The sequence below is a fragment of the Eriocheir sinensis genome, chromosome 23 (assembly GCF_024679095.1).
Source record: "Eriocheir sinensis breed Jianghai 21 chromosome 23, ASM2467909v1, whole genome shotgun sequence".
NCBI classification, from domain to species: Eukaryota; Metazoa; Arthropoda; class Malacostraca; order Decapoda; family Varunidae; genus Eriocheir; species Eriocheir sinensis.
In genome coordinates, this window is record NC_066531.1 from 10,570,604 (window position 1) to 10,588,296 (window position 17,693).

General features: G+C 43.3%; 1 protein-coding gene across 10 annotated transcripts in view; it reads right to left on the reverse strand.

Moving 5' to 3' along the window:
- LOC127002471 (uncharacterized) overlaps positions 1-17,693 on the reverse strand; it is a 139,814-nt gene that overhangs the window by 19,598 nt on the left and 102,523 nt on the right. For 3 of the 10 annotated variants that reach the window (XM_050868456.1, XM_050868457.1, XM_050868455.1), the window contains one exon: positions 11,042-11,134. The exons of 5 other annotated variants lie outside the window; for them this stretch is intronic. In XM_050868456.1, coding sequence (XP_050724413.1) covers positions 11,042-11,134 — 93 coding nt within the window. Of the gene's footprint in view, positions 1-11,041; positions 11,135-11,730; positions 11,844-17,693 lie in introns of all 10 variants that reach the window. 2 more of the 10 variants (XM_050868458.1, XM_050868465.1) reach the window with 2 other exon arrangements.

Consider the following 17,693-nt stretch of genomic DNA (forward strand, 5'->3'; position numbering starts at 1 on the left):
TCAGAAAAACTACTCGTTATGGCAGACGCCATACGGGTAACGAAGACTAGGGAATCAAAGGCACCTTCTAGTACCAACTCTGAATATTTTTCAACTACTGGAGGATAGGATTCTGTTCTTACGGTGAAAAGTTTATGAGGTAGACATGGATTACTGTTTTCACTCAGTTCACTCTCGGGTAAAGAGGGGGTTGCTCAACATCGTTGAGTCCGCCTCAAGTTCCTCTTCGGTACGGCAACCGACGAGAACGTGCGCGATTTGCGGGACCACTACTCTCATGTACTTTCCTTTGCTGCCCGAAATTACAGGGTGATCAACGCCAATTGTAGAAAACTTGCGCGATTGCATACTCACATTGAGGAACTGCTAGAGCAAACAAATAAGATGGTAGAGGTTATCAACATAGTTGTCAAGCAGATCGACCAGGTGAATCAGTTTCTCCTCCTAGATCAGGCCTTGCATGTACTGGAAAACGTCATTAACTCTGTCGCAACGGCAAATCAGCAGGTTATTAGCAACATGGTTGATGCAGCGCACGGTAGAGTCACACCTGCCTTGTTCCCTCTACACAATTTGAGAACGACTATCCATATCGGGTATCAAAATTATAGTCTCAAGCCTTTATTCACCCCAGACACGAGTCAATATTTTTACCCCTTGATCGAGTCCACCCTCACGCCTGATGCCATAATCATTCATGTTCCGTTTCAGACGGCGGACGTGTTTGAGGTCCATGAAATTGTTCCATTTCCTTTTTCCGCCAAGGACAGTGTGTTAGCCCTGGACACGTACCCGTCTCTTTTCTTAATCGCGGAGGATTTCGCTCTGTATTCAACGGGTAGCAACTCACTCTTGCAATATTGCAAGGAAACGGTCTTCAGGCGATTCTATTGCACTGCGTCTCTTATAGCCTTCCTACCGGTCGGGGAGGAGTGTGCGATATCGCCCTCACCCGAGGGAACGCGTCTGACGCTCTTTCCCTGTGCCCTTACAAGCAACTACCACCAACACCTGTTTTCCATAAGAACTTTCAGGGTCTGCAATATTTCTATTTTCCTCAGTCCTTCTATGCAGGGCCGGATTTACTTGCTTGTGGGCCCTAGGCCAAATCTCATCAGGGGGCCTCCCCCTCGCCAATATATATATATATATATATATATATATATATATATATATATATATATATATATATATATATATATATATATATATATATATATATATATATATAATTTTATTTTGTGCAGAACCTGTTCTTAAACAGAGGTATAATGGAAAAATACAGTTAAACTGAACCAGAATGCATTTTACACTAAGAATTACAGTAAAACATAACACATTAATAGTTTCTAATAAAATTAGTTCCAAATCAGGTGCAGCATAGCTGTATCTGATTAAAAGTAAATGAAGTTCTATATCAAGTACATCAAAAGTACATCAAAGTGAATCAGGTTCCATATGTAGTAGGCCTACATACATGTTGCACACTGAAACGAAAATGAAGAAAAATAAATTTTTAAGCACAACTATGTGCAGTTCAGAATGACTTTTTTCTGCTTTTTTCCAAGGCAAATTTGTCAATGATACTGTTTGTGTCAAGGGATTGTAAGAGGTCAGATTCAATGCATAGTAGTGAAAGTGAGTTTAGTCTGGTCTGTCCCATAGTTGATCTTACGTGATTTTTTACCCTAGATAGAGTAGAAAAAGACCTCTCTCCCTGACAGTTTGTAATGGGGATGGTAAGGAAAATTCTCAACAAGATACTAATGTTTGGAAAGGCAGCTGTCAAAACACCATCTTTGGACCTCAGCAAAGTGGAAATGTTTGTCACTGACCTGTCAGATTCAGAGGACAAAATGTCTTTAAACTGCAGAAATTCATCTAAAATAGATGCTTCCAGGTCACTCGAATAGGTACTGACAAGGAGCTCCAGTTGAGCTTTGAGGTCATCATACTTCATACTGTCATACTCTGTTAAGAAGCTAAATAGCTTCTTTAATTCTGAATAGGCATTCACTCTATGCTCTAATTCATTCCTAAGGCGGTCTAATATTGTGTAGAAGTTGTCCACCTTGAACTTCTGACGTGGATCAAGATGGGTTTCATTCCCAACTGATTCATCAAAGAATCTTTTTCTCTTTTTTGCTCTTTTTGTTGTATCTATGTAGACAGGATCAGCAAAAGTCCTAGCCTGATCTTCTATTTCATCAAACTGACCCTGTCTCATTTCAGAGATAAAGGAGATTAAACTCTCATACAGTTTCACAATTGACAGAAGGTCGGTCTCAACTTTCTGAAGTGATAAGCTGGTTGCATTAAACCTTGTTAAAATCTTGTACCATATTACAGTAAGAAGTGCTGTTTCAAATGATTCCATTTGTTTCCTGAGACCTTCACCTTCAAGCTTTGTAGCCACAGTTTGTCTGCTGTCAGAACATATGTTCTCCAGTGCTGACTTTATCTCATCGTAATGTAAATACACTGCTTTAACAGCATCAGCCCTTGCACTCCAGCGAGTATCTGACAGGGATTTCACTACAATTCCTTCGGTGGGTAGTGCAGCTTTCAAGTGATCCCATCTATATGTGGAGGCTGAGAAGAAGTTATATAAGGCTTGCAAAAAACTGAAATATGAAGCCGACCCTGGGCAACTGCTGCTAGCTGATGTTCCAACAAGTTTTAAGGAATGACCAGCACAAGGGACATAATATGCCAGGGGATTCCTAGCCTTTATTCTGGCTTGGAGACCAGTGTAAATGCCTGACATATTGGCAGCATTGTCATAACTCTGGCCTCTCATGTCACCCAAATCAAGACCAACATCCTCGATTATTTGTAAAACAGTTGAGGCTATGCTCGCTGAACCATGGTCATGTATGTCTATGAACCTCAGAAATCGCTCAACGGGTTTACCATCAGGTTTTACATATCGAACTATGAATGTAAGCTGGTCAGTGTGACTAACATCTGGGGTTGAATCGACACTAATTGAATAATATTTTGCTTGTTTTGCTTCCCTTATGATAACTGAGTGAATTTCTTCAGCCATCAGATTGATCATGTCATCAGAAGTAGTCTTTGAGAGATATGAAGTGTTTCCACTACCTACAGCACCGTACACATCCAGATGCTGTGCAAGAAGAGGGTCAAATTTTGATATGAGTTCTAATACTCCAAGGTAATTACCATTGTTGTTAGAGCCAATTCTTTCATCACTACCTCTGAGAGGAAGACCTCTTGAAGTTAAAAATTTTAGTGTTTTAGTCATGCGCAACAGAACCTCTCTCCAGTATTTTCTCTCTGCATCTACTTGCAAAGCCAAAGTGGAATCAATTCGCCTTGCTGCAACTGCCCTTATGCCCCAAGCAATAACGGACTTTTTATGATCTTTACTACTTTCATGTTCAGCAACTCTACGCTGGCAGTTTTTCCAGTCACTAAACCCACTTGTAAATAATGAGACTTGCTTGCTGAACAGCTTGCATGGAACACAAAATACATCACCAGTTTGTGGAGAATACACAAGCCATTCCCTTTTAATGTTTTCACCATTTGCCAATTTACGAGTAAACAAGAATTTGGGTACATACCGAACTCTTTCCTTTTCACCCACACTTACACTTCTTGCAGATTTTGAAAAGTCACCTTGATCTTGTTCACAATTTTGCTTAAGAGGATGATTTACTAAATATTCAATCACTTTATCATCAATTACCTGCCAGTCAGCTGGATCACTCGACACACACAAATCAACATTAACATCTTGTTCCATAGAATTATTCTTATCAGTCAACTGAGATGAACTGGGTGAAGCTTCAGTCACAGGTGGTACTAATACTTCTATTGCTGATTCACTCAATAGCTGTGGTTTTGACTCAGCTGACCTTGCATCGTCATCTTTATCACAAAAGTGAACATCTGTTATATCATCACCTGGGAGTTTACCGTCACTGGTACTAGGCTCTGAATCTCCTTGTGGTTTAAAAAAGGTGGTCAGCTTTGGAAATGACAGCAGTTGTTCAGCTTTTCTTTCTTTTAACTTTCTCTTTTGTGAGCCACTCATATATTCCTTCAGGGACGACATAATCTATCTCCACTTTTCTCCAGTCCTGAGAATCTCCAAGAATATTCTGTAAGGATAAATTAGTTCAGTGTAAGATATCAATTTGGCATCAGATTTTTGGTGGTTTGTTTGCATTTTTTTCAAGACAAAGGAAGCGTGCTAGGACAACATATACAGTATACACCCCAGGAAACACCCCTAGAAACATTTTTTGGTTATGCATAAAGAACATGATATGGACATGAAGATAAACGAAGCAGATCTAATGACAATTAAGGCTATCAAACGATGTTGATCTGCAGATCGTAGAGCTTGTGTTAAAAATAATAAAAGAAAACGACTACCTATCCTAATGAAAGAAAACGGTATTCTGGCACTCTATTCTGGCTGCATATTGCAATTTCGTTTCATTGCACAATGCTTTTGTATATATTTACATACTCAGCTTAACTCCCACCTTGAGAGGGTTAAATGCAGGGCTAGTTCTGTTATCGAGGTTTGATGGGGCCGTGTTACGTGTAGGCAGTGGAACAATGCAGGGGCATTGTATATATACAATAGAGAGAGAGAGAGAGAGAGAGAGAGAGAGAGAGAGAGAGAGAGAGAGAGAGAAACAAAAACAGAACCTTAAACAAACTGACAAAAATTAGACAGTACAGTAAAGAGAAAACTTAAGACAGAGGTGCAAAGAAGAGCAACAAAGGGAACAGAGAGAAGAGGATATGGAGGTGCTGGACACAGGAGTGGCTGAGGCAATGGCTGGAAATGATTGGCAGCATATCAAGAACCACTTAACCTTCTGAGAGATAAATGCGAAAAAAAATGAAGTTAAACAAATGACTTAACTTACTTTTCCTTTACTTTCTTTGAGCTAATAAGTGTTCTGCAAGGTTTTGAGACACACACCTCACTTAGAACAAGGGGGTCGGGGGAGAGGGGAGGGGGGAACACACAGTGGGGGGTACCTTCACTGCCCCTCCCCCCCAAAAAAAAAAAACTAGAATAACCAAAATATTACGTAACTTACTACCTTTAAAAATCATGCTAATGTGTATGGCATCTTTACAACACACACACACACACACACACACACACACACACACACACACACACACACGGACGCTTTCACAGTCAACACGAAAAACCGTTAGACTAAATATTTAACTTTAATTCCACAACGTTCACCTTTGAGTCTAAAATGCTAAAAACTATGTAAAATCAGTAAATTATGAGGAATGAGCCACCGGGAATACACTGGGGGCGCGTTACCATGGTGTGCTTTGTCCCCCTCCCCTTCGTTACACTAAATATTTAACTTTACTTCCAAACCGTTCGCCTGTGGGTCTAAAACGCTTTAAACTATCTGAAAACAGTTACTTGTGAGGAATGAGCAGCCGGGAATACACTGGAGGCGCGTTACCATGCTGTGTTTTGTCCCCCTCAGCATCCTTACCGCTATATATACCTTATTTTAATCCCCCAATGTTCGGTCAAGAATGCTTAAATCTACCTAATGACAGTTAATTGTGATGAATGAGACCGGGTATACACTGGGGGCGCGTTACCATGGTGTGCTGTTTTTGTCCTCAGCATCCTCACCGCTAATCCTTATTTTAACACACTTTCAAACATCACAGGACACCCATACGCCACACACACATACTAGGGACTACAAGCTACACGTACACACCAGTAACACTCACACAGAACCGCCATAAAGGGATACAAATGGAATAATGATTAACGCCTTCAGGAACAGTGCGCCGCCATGTTGCACGCCGGCTCAGTTCTCACCCTCATAACCCCACTACTAAGAGTCTCACCGGGGAAATGTTAGTGGTGAAGTGTACCTGGTGATCTGTTTAATTACTCTGGCTACCTGTGATGTAGTGTAAATGCCGCGTACCTGAATTAGAGGGAAAAATGTCTCCCGTGCGTACCTCCTGCTTCGTCCTGGTTCCCGTAATGGCCGCCGTGAAGCTTCTAATTTCATCTACATTCTCTTGATCTTGCCTTTTCTGGGGTTTATTATTCCTTTTATGGCATATTTTGTGTATATAATTTTTTTAGGCATTTTCGTTGGTTTCCTTTTGCTTCTAAGAGTGTCCTTGTGAAAAATGTTTGGTCATCCTTTATATACTCGTAATTTGTCATGTCACTCTACTACATCCTTTATTTCTAACCTATTTCTCGATGTTATTGTTATTTTTTCCATTTTTTGGGCCATGTTTTGTTTCTAAGAGTCCTTATAAAAAATGTTTGGTCATCCTTTACACACTCGTATTTTGTCATGTCACTGTACCATATTCTTTATTTTCTAAGCTATTTTCTCGACGTAACTATTTCTTTCTCTATTTTCAGTGTCATGTTTTGTTTCTAAATGCGTCTCTGTAAAAATTGTAATATTTCTTTTGTTTGTCTTCAAGTGGGTGTCTCTTAAGCAGTTTTTTTTTCCCTAGTTAATTTTCTCAACAACATTTGCTTTTCAACGATCATTTATTCAACAAGTGGCGAGTTCAGTGAGGTTTTTATTATTTTACAAACGCTGCGTGCAAAAAGGCGGGAAATTTAAACAGACTAACACCAGCAATAGAAGTAGCTATAATTTCAACACAGCTTTTGAGGATATTAAAGCCTTTCCTTGCCTATTTAAACCTCATAGTAGTGTAGGAAGAGACCAATCAACCTTTTTTCTCAATAAGCGAATGTGTGAATAGGGATGAAAATTATAACAGTACGTATGTGCGAAAAAAAAAATCGTTAACGGTCTCTGCATTTCGCACAAAACAGAACTTCGAATGACTGCTCCGAGATCTCAAAAGCATTTATTTATATGTGTTTTGTTTCTAAGTACTATTTTATCGCCTTAGGAAAGCACAAATGTTAGTCATCACGAAAATATAACATGAAAATAGAGTTCGAGTGATACATTTCTTTTTGTCATATATATATATATATATATATATATATATATATATATATATATATATATATATATATATATATATATATATATATATATATATTGTGTGTGTGGTTTGTGTGTGTGTGTGTGAGAGATTTTGACTGTCCTTTTTCAAGAAAACTTAAGGACAAACAGGCTCAAAAAAGGACAGACTGTCCTTAAAAGGACAAACATGGCAACCCTGCCACACACAGTACGAGTCTGGTGACTGCGGCAGTTTCAAAAGAGCAACCTGCATTGTGAGTCAGTAAATTTAATTTTTGTGGAATGAATATGACACACAAAAGTTGATGAATGTGGATTTTGGTCAAGGTGCTGAAGGTTAACGAACATTATTCTCTCTCTCTCTCTCTCTCTCTCTCTCTCTCTCTCTCTCTCTCTCTCTCTCTCTCTCTCTCTCTCTCTCTCTCTCTCTCTCTCTCGACCATTGGGCCACCACAACTTAAGTCCCCAGGACCCCAGTGGGCCCTCAGTTACCAGTGGGCCCTAGGCCAATGGCCTATGTTGCCTATTGGCAAATCCGGCCCTGCTTCTATGTATCAGTCATCTGCCCGGAGGGTACCACTTATCAACGGGTTACTGGTCACTATGCCATAGCGGAAGCATGCTATATCCGCTCCACTAACATAACGTACCCGTCCCGGATCCGTCTGGTGTTCACGGCCAATATTTCCCATCGAGTGTTTCCTCTGCGGTCTCTCGATAACATTCACTTCTCCAGCATCTCTTATGTGACTAATCCCTTAATTCATTATCTTTCGCAAACGAAACAGAGTTTGCAGAAACCCTGGAGGAAACGCTGCCTGAATACTTGCACCTCACCTACTTGTACCCTGGAATTTTTGTGCCAATGTTTCTGATGTTCGTCAGTCTCGTCGTCATGTGCTACCTTATTAGGAGGAACTCTGTCCTGCACGATTATTTGGTGGTTCAGACAAGGCGACAGGATGCAGGGAAGCCACTGGCTAGGAAGTTTTTTTTTTTCTCACCTAAGACAAAGGCAAGAAATCTGTCATTTCTCCTGCTCCTGTACCTTAACATTGTACTATGTTCCCACCTATTGTTGTTGTTCTTCTTATTTTTTGGAATCTGGATGAGCATTTCATGTTATGTCACTAGGCCACTTATTAACTACAGATACTTGTGTCTTTATGTTTCTCCATTTAGAGATTATTTCTCTGATTTATGTCGCACCCGCTGGTGTTACCTCTCATTATTTATGTCATTACTACACGAGTATTCCTGCTTAGCCATTGTTTTCATATACTTGTCCCATAAGCAGTCTGCTCAACATGTTCACACTATTTCGGGTCCACTACTAATTAGATTTTTTGGGGGGTGTCGCGAGGTCGCGATCAGCGGTAGGTGACCGAGCAGTGTTATAATTGTAGTATATCAATGTATTATTATTATTATTACTTATTATCACCACGGATTAGGCATGCAATACCAATGGAAAAAATCCACGACAGATAGATCACGCCACCTTGTAGGAATGTCAGCTGTCAGTGTTTACCATCTCAGTTTGTATACAAAGCATTTCATCAAGCTTAGAGGTCACCTTGACATACGTGACCAATTGTAACTTCATTATTTTCCACTCTGAAACTCGTCACTCCTTCGAGAGAGCTCGCACCACACACCTAGCGTCTCGTCTCTCTCACCCATGCTACGCTGTATCTTAGGTTAAGAATATATTTCTTCTAAGACAGCAAGAGTTTCCCTTCACGCCCGCAAGTCCCCGCAACCAAGCGTTACACCGTTACAACCTGAGGATGTACTTTTCCGATTTCCCGTGGAATGATTACTGCCTCCAGGAGAGACCCCTCTGTGTGTGCCCAGCGCATCTCAGAGGTGATTGTCTCTGGAATGGAGGCATACATTCCACGTTCTTTTTTTACTCCTCATACTAAAAATCCTTGGTTTAATCGTGCTTGTTCTCGTGCTATTAAAGATAGAGAGGCAGCTCACAAAAAGTTCCAGAGCCTTCGAACTCCCGCTAACTATGGCTTTTAAATTTCAGCCCGGAATCGGGCCAAATCTATTCTCTGACTTACCAAAACTGCTTTAATCAATAGAAAATGTCAACACCTTGCTTCTTCTAATTCTTCTCGTGACTTCTGGCATCTAGCCAAAATGTCTCCTCAATTTCACTTCTTACTCTTTCCCTCTTTTCCTTAACCCTGACGGCAGCACTGCCGTCTCATTTGTCTCTAAGGCTCAAACTTTCTGTAAGAACTCCACCCTGGACGATTCTGGGCATATTCCACCTACTCACCCCCCCTCTGACTCCTTTATGCCCGTTATTAAGATTCTTCCAAATGATGTTTTCTATGCCCTCTCTGGCCTCAACTCTCAGAAGGCTTATGGACCTGATGGAGTCTCTTATTGTCCTTAAAAACTATGCTTCCGTGCTGACACCCTGCCTGGTCAAACTCTTTCGTCTCTGCCTATCAATATCTACCTATCCTTCCTGTTGGAAGTATGCCTTTGTACAGCCTGTGCCTAAGAAGGGTGACCGTTCCAATCCCTCAAACTACCGCCCTATAGCTTTACTTTCATGTATATCTAAAGGTTTTGAATCAATCCTTAACCGGAAGATTCAAAAGCACCTTTCCACTTCCAACCTTCTATCTGATCGCCAGTATGGGTTCTGCAATGGGCGTTCTACTGGCGATCTTCTTGCTCTCTTAACTGACTCTTGGTCATCCTCTTTTAGCCATTTCGGTGAAACTTTCTCAGTTGCGCTAGACATATCGAAAACCTTCGATAGAGTCTGGCACAAGTCTTTACTTTCTAAACTGCCCTCTTTCAGATTCAATCCCTCTCTCTGTTCCTTTATCTCCAGTTTCCTTTCCGGCCGTTGTATCTCTGCGGTGGTAGACGGTCACTGTTCTTCCCCTAAACCTATCAACAGTTGTGTTCCAAAGGCCTCTGTCCTATCAGCCACTCTCTTCTTGTTATTCATCAGTGATCTTCTTTCAATAACAAACTGTCCTGTCCACTCATACGCCGACGACTCCACTCTGCATTATTCAACTTCACACACGACTCCAGACTGGAGGCAGCTTAACCTCACACCTTGCAATCATTTCCGATTGGGGTAGAAGAAACCTTGTGTCCTTCAATGCCTCAAAAACTCAATTTCCCCACCTATCAACTCGACACAATCTTCCAAACACCTATCCGCTATTCTTCAACAACACTCAGTTGTCACCTTCTTCAACACTAAATATCCTCGGTCTATTCTTAACTCAAAATCTCAACTGGAAACTTCATATTTCCACTCTCGCTAAATCAGCTTCCTCGAGGTTGGGCGTTCTGTATCGTCTCATCCAGTTCTTCTCCCCCGCACAGTTGCTGTCCATATACAGGGGCCTTGTCCGCCCTCGTATGGAGTATGCATCTCACGTGTGGGGGGGAGGGTGCTCCACTCACACCTTTTCTGGACAGCGCGAAGTCTAAGGCTCTTCGTCTCATCAGCTCTCCTCTTCCAACTGATAGTTTTCTACCTCTTAAATTCCGTCGCGATGTTGCCTCTCTTTTTATCTTCTATCGCTATTTTCACGCTGACTGCTCTTCTGAACTTGCTAACTGAATGCCTCCTTCCCTCCCGCGGCCCTGCTGCACACGACTTTCTACTCATGTTCATCCCTATACTGTCCAAACCCCTTGTGCAAGATTTAACCAGCATCTTCACTCTTTCATCCCTCACGCTGGTAAACTCTGGAGCAATCTTCCTTCATCTGTATTTCCTCCTGCCTACGACTTGAACTCTTTCAATAGGAGGGTATCAGGACACCTCTCCTCCCGAAATTAACCTCTCTTTCGGCCACCTCTTTTGATTTTCTTTTTCTCAGGAGCAGCGAGTAGCGGGCTTTTTTTTTTATTATTGTTTTTTTTTGTGCCATTGAGCTGTCTCCTTTTTTTTAAAATCACTTTCAAACTCACTCACTCACTCACTCACGCACGCACGCACGCACGCAGGCACGCAGCCTCACTTACTCACTCACCGTTCTTTGCGACGCGCACAACGTCGTCGAGGCCACTGTGTGAGATGTGACCTTCGTCCATACCGCCCGAGGTGACCACCAGGTCGTATGTGTCTGAGAGAGAGAGAGAGAGAGAGAGAGAGAGAGAGAGAGAGAGAGAGAGAGAGATGTAAAAAAAAAATAATTATATTAATCTTTACATATGAAACAACAACAATAAAAATAATTCCACTCACACAGCTCTCCTGGACAGAGTGAAGTCTAAGGCTCTTCGTCTCATCAGTTCTCCTCCTCTTACTGACAACCTTCTACCTCTTAATTAAATTCCGCCGCTATGTTGCCTCTTTTCTATCTTCTATCGATATCTTCAGGATGACTGCTCTTCTGAACTTGCTAACTGCATGCCTCCGTCCCTCCCGCGGCCCCGCTGCACACGACTTTCTACTCATGCTCATCCCTATACTATCCAAAACCCTTATGCAAGAGGTAAACTCTGGAACAACCTTCCTTCGTCTGTATTTCCCCCTGCCTATGACTTGACATATTTCAAGAAGAGTGTATCAAGACACCTCTCCTCTCGAAATTGACCTCTATTTTGTCTACTCTTTACTTTTATCTTTTATGGGAGCGGCGAGTAGCAGGCTTTTTTTTGTACTCTTTTTGTTGCCCTTGAGCCGTGTCCTTTGATGTAAAAAAAAAAATACTAATACCTTTGGGCACGGTGGAGTGTCCGCTGCCGATAAACTCCAGGAAGTCGTTGGTATAGATGCCAGTCTCCCGCTGCTTCATCATGCCCTCCGACGGGTCCACAGCGTCTATGTGCCTGTGGGAGCGGCTGTAGTAGTTGTAGTAGTAGTAGTAGTAGAAGTTATAGCAGTAGTAGTAGTTGTTGGGAATCAGTAAATTTACCCTACCCAACAGTTAGGTCACTCGCAAAGTGAATAACACACCCGTCAGACAATCCCAAACAAACAAGTGCTTACCAGCATTTAGGTGGTGAAGGTATCCAACAAGCAACTCCAGACAGCCGAACAAATAATAATCCTACCGGATCCGTGTAGTAAAATCTATCTGTCTCAAATAACTGCTGGGGGCACTTAGCTGAGAAGCGGGTTTCAAAAGATATTGTTGTCTCTGAAGTCTCGTTGCCGGGTGTAGTATCCCTCAGTCAGTTAATAGAAGGCACACTGCGTCCGAGTTAATGGGTGGGCTGCAGTGCCTTGGTCTTTACTTTGTGAAGGCCGGTGATGGAGTGAGAGAAAACCAACCACGTGGGTCTGAAGCGATATTTTGTATTTCTCTCGCCAGATGGCGTGGCTTTCCTCTCTGTTTCCATAAGTTAAATTATCCTTGCCCTTTAATTTTAATTCAGCAAGAACAATTAGTTACTATTTCGTGAAAGGAAACACTTCACTATTGTTATTCCTTTCATGGTAAATGTGGTTAGTCTTCAGGCAGTGAATAAGTTGATTCTGTCTCGGTTTGGGAGCCGATGACCGAAGTATTCAAGTACCATCCAAGGCTTATTTGAGCTCAGACGATACTCATAGTTGGCTTGAACTCTCGGCCCAAGACTAGTTCCATAAGGGAAATAGTTAATTTGTCTAGTCCCCCGGTTAACTGGCCTAATTCCTAACATAGTATAGCCCATCGATTTTAACTTGAGCCCTTGGGCGCGACACAAGGATTCCCCACGAGACCGCGCTGGTGCCACATCACTCCATTACTCTCCTCAGAGAGGGTGGCTATCTCTCTCTCTCTCTCTCTCTCTCTCTCTCTCTCTCTCTCTCTCTCTCTCTCTCTCTCTCTATGCATGGCTGCGCAGGGCGCAAGATTGAGATCTACTTCATTTGTCCATTGCGGCGTAACGTTGAATGATGCGGCCTGACGCCTGTTGCCAAGGTCCGTCAGGCGGCAAAGTTGCATCAGCCACGTTGCCAAGTGATATGGAAGGTTTACTGAGTCGTTGTCTTTCCCTCTAATCCCAGGTCGAGTGCCCCAGTCTGCGGGATCTGCGAGAGCAGTACCTCTCCCGGTGTCGTGATGTACATGGCAATTTTTCCCTTTCCCTAATGCTGGGTGAAAAGGCGTTCACCCCTGGACATGACGTCATGGGGTATCTGCAGGAGATGGGCATCCTCCATCTCTTGTAGGGTCTCTTTATAGAAAGTTCTTTGTATTTCACTAATACATTTTTAAGAAACATTTTATTATATTTTAAACTAGTGCTATATCTGAATGGACCATTTCAAAACTATCTTCCTAATAACTTTTATCACCCTTAGATTATTTTAATTATTTGCCTTCCATTTTATTACTCCGGTGCCATATGACCAAGATGTTGCGGCGCCATAAAAGAAACTCTATATCAATCAATCAATCAATCCTCTATCCCAAGCCATTCATAACACCACGCAGTCGTATTATGAATGTATGTAAATTCCATAAATAGATAACTTACAGACTAACAGTGAGACAAAACGTCATGCGCAGGTCATCGCTAGATCTGTAAACAATGGGGTTTCCCCGGGCCAAGTCACAGGACTCAATTTTAAGTTAGAGTTGATGGACTATAGTAATGCCGCTCCTGCCTGCTCCCAGTTCCCACCCAGCGCCCCTGCCTCTACACAAGCTGTAATTTCCAACACATCATCTTCATCTCTTGGCGTTAGACTCGTGTTGAGGCTGAGGCACTGGCAGGCAGGAGGAGTGGACTGGAGGATATTTAAGCATGGTGACCGGACATCTCCTGTCTGCGGGCCTGCGGCACCCACCTGAAGCCTTCCTGGTGGAGTTCGCGGCCCACGCAGCCCGTCCCAGCGGCCACGTCCAGCACCCTGGCCTTAGCTCGCCGCTCCGGGGGTACCCAACGCAGCGCCTCCTCCAGCGTGATGGCGGGGCCACGGTCCCCGCCTTTCCAGATCATCTAAGGGACGGGGAAGCGGTGATTACAGGTGGGTACCCCAGGGCCGCATCACTTCACTCCCAGACCTCAAGGAGTTGTCGCCGGTTTAACGCAAAATCATTCCAGCGATACCCCATGATTCTGAGTAGGCTCTTGGTACCGAAGGCATCTCTCTCTCTCTCTCTCTCTCTCTCTCTCTCTCTCTCTCTCTCTCTCTCTCCTCGTAGTTCTTGGACCAATCGTTGTAGCCGACCACCATCTCCTCCGGCGTGACCCCCGGCCTGTGGACTTTCGCGATCACCCTCATTGCCACGTCGCCCCGACAGCCGCCCTCAGACATTATCCTGCAGGAGGGAAGAGACAGAAGAATCACAGGCAGGGCATGAATACGGTACAGTACAATTCCTTTATACATCCTTTATATATTTACGAAGTTTTCTAGCCCCGCGCCGCACTCCTCGCTGATTTGCCGGCTGGCTCTCAAGCTCCGCCCACCTCCATGGCAAGTGTGGCCCGCCTCTCTCTCTCTCTCTCTCTCTCTCTCTCTGGAATGGAATGGAATAGACTATGCAATCACATAGTTAGTGCAGCGACGGTAGCTTGGTTTGAGTAGACTGGATAGCTACATGGACGAGGATGACAGGTGATAGTGAGGTGTGGGTGCAGTAAGGCTCCCCAGCTTATTGCACGGCCAGCTGAAGTTGCTCTCTCTCTCTCTCTCTGTGTGTGTGTGTGAGAGAGAGAGAGAGAGAGAGAGAGAGAGAGAGAGAGAGAGAGAGAGAGAGAGAGACTCGTGATCAGGGTGTTATGAATGAAATACACACACACACACACACACACACACACACACACACACACACACACACACACACACAGTGCCAGGCTTCACGGTCTGACAGGGCGGCAGTTTGAGCCCGCTCAGGCCGGATTCTTTCCGTTGACTAGGAGTGGTTACTATCCCCCCTTGAGCAAAGGGGATGGGGTGTGTGGTGTGTGAGGTCCTGGCAGTACCCATAGATCGACGATAAAGAGCACTTGCTCATGTCGGGAGGGTACCTGCTGTTGGCGATTACGAGTCCAACACGTGATCAGGTCGTGGTGAAGTACACACACACACACACACACACACACACACACACACACACACACACACACACACTTTACACGTGGCAATTCCTGGCCGGCAATACACCCGCGACGATCTAGCGGCTAGACCGGCTGGGTGCTCTCGGGAGAAAGTACCTTCACACGTGGGAGGAGCCGCCGGGAGCATCAAGACGTAAACTGCTAGTAAATGCAAGGGCATGAATTCACCCCAGACACCCCAAAAGGCTACTACCATATCTTAAAACCACAATGAGTTTGGTCCATCAGCCTAATATTGTAGAAATACTTTAGGTAAACGAGTTTTATCATAAGTAGTATTGATTGATTGATTGATTGTTTATTGTTGCATTTAACAACAAAGGAGAAGGGAGGAACATGCCATCCCAACCCCCAGGTATTACATAGTGTGATTATATAATACCGTTATATAATAACCTTCGATATCTCGCAAAGAGATAAACATTTCCTGCAATGTTGCTGCCACTCTCTCAAAAGTTGTTTTGCGCAGACTCTGCTTCTTGTACAGCTTATTTTGTGGGTCCCACAAGTGACGATGCTGTCTCACTTCCTCTAGCAATGCCACCTCGGCCTCCCGGCTCCAAATCTTGTTATCTGCATCTGTCATTTCTTGTTTTATTGGCGCCGACATGTTGTTTACCTGGCCGCCAGTCGGCAATACAAGACGGACACGCTCAGCTGCAGAGAACTTGCCGCGAGAAGAGCTCCCAGACCCAGACCCAGACCAAAAATGCTGCCGCGCCTGTATTGCCAGCCGCGAATTGCCAGGTGTAAAGCCGCCTTTAGAGGTGAGGTTCGTGATTTAAATGAGAAGAGATCGCAAGAAGAGAAGAGGGAGGTTTTTTTGGAGAGTAATGGATATGAAAGTGAGAGAGTAGCTCATAGGGTCGAGAGGAAGAAGGGAATAAAACTAACAGAAAAGGAGAAAGGGTGGAAAGTGACATATACGAATATTAATGGAATAGTTTCATCGTAGATAGAGTTAACGACTATTTGAGAGACAAAGAACCTGATATTGTGGGGCTGACGGAAACTAAGTTGTGACTCAATTGAGGTGGTGGGGATTGGAGAAGGTGCAAACAACATATGGAGGAGAGACAGAAAGATAAAACAGGGAGGAGGTGTGATGTTGATGGTTAAAAAAGGCATTAGGGTGGAGGAGGTAATTGAGGGTGAAGACTTGACAGAGGTGTTGAAAGTGAAAATTGTGGGTGCTGAAGGAAGAAGGAGGCATTATGTAGTAGGGTATGTGCCCCCATGAACAAGCGTATGGGGTTGCGGGAATATAAACAAATGATACAAGAGACGGTGAGTTGCAAGGATGAAATGTTGAGGGCGTGTGAGAGAATACTTATAATGGGTGATTTCAACTGCATGGAGGTGGAATGGGAGGATTGGGAGACGGGAGCAGACGAGTCGTGGGAGGAAGACTACTGCAACTGGCAGTGGAACATGTGCTGACTCAGTGGATCAAGGAACATACCAGATTCGGGAAAGAAGGTGAGGCATCAAGACTAGACCTGGTATATATTTAGTAAGGCGCCGGAAATAATATAAAATCTTAACGTAGATTGTCCAATAGCGAAGAGTGACCATAAGGTTCTAGAATTTGAAGTATCAGAAAAGAAAACGATTGACCGAAAAGAAAATCACAAAATTGGGAGAAGCAACTACTGTGACTTTGTTAGCATGAAAACCTTTTTTGAAAATGCAAATTGGAGTGGGCTGTTCAAAGCCAAGAGAACACAGGATAAGTGGGAGGAGTTTTTAAAGCTATACAAGGAAACCGAAAATAGATATGTCCCCAAGGTAGCCAAAAAGGATGTTGGTAAAAAGGAGTGGTTTAACAAGAGATCCGAGATAGTTAGAAAGAGAAAAGAGGAAGCTTGGAAGGGATGGAGGAGACGAAGAAGAATTAACTCGTGGAACGATTTCAAACAAGCAAGGAATGAATATACAAAGATTAGAAGAGAAGAAAAAAGGAAATATGAAAAAGATATAATCGACAAGTGAAAAGACCTACCCAAACTATTTTATAGACGTGTGAACGGCAAATTAAAGAACAGAGAAAAAATCGATAAACTGAAAATGGATGAAACCACATATGAGGACCCAGCAAAGATGGCAGAGGTGATGAATAACAGCTTCCATAGAATTTTACAAAAGAAGAATTTGTACAACCCCCGGGCCAGGAAAAAGGAAGGGTTATGCAAAAGATTCAGTTAACGGCGCAGGAGGTCAAAGAAAGTTTGAACAAATTGGATGTAAGAAAGGCGACGGGGCCGGATGGAGTATCAGGGTGGATCTTGAAAGAATGTAGTGATCAAGTTGCAAAGAAACTGCACTCCATAATGAGTGCCTCTCTGAGTGAAGAAAAGGTACCACAAGATTGGAAGAGAGCAAACATAGTACGGTACTGATTTTTAAGGGAGGCAAGAGAGCGGACCCATTAAATTACAGACCGGTATCACTCACTAGTGTGGTTGCGAAGATATGTGAGAGACTGGTTAAAAACAGGCGGCCGGATTTCTTAGAAAGTGAGAAAATTATATCAGATTTCCAGTTTCGGTCTTCCTCTCCCTCTGGTTCCCTCCACCATCGAGAAAGAGAGAGAGAGAGAGAGAGAGAGAGAGAGAGAGAGAG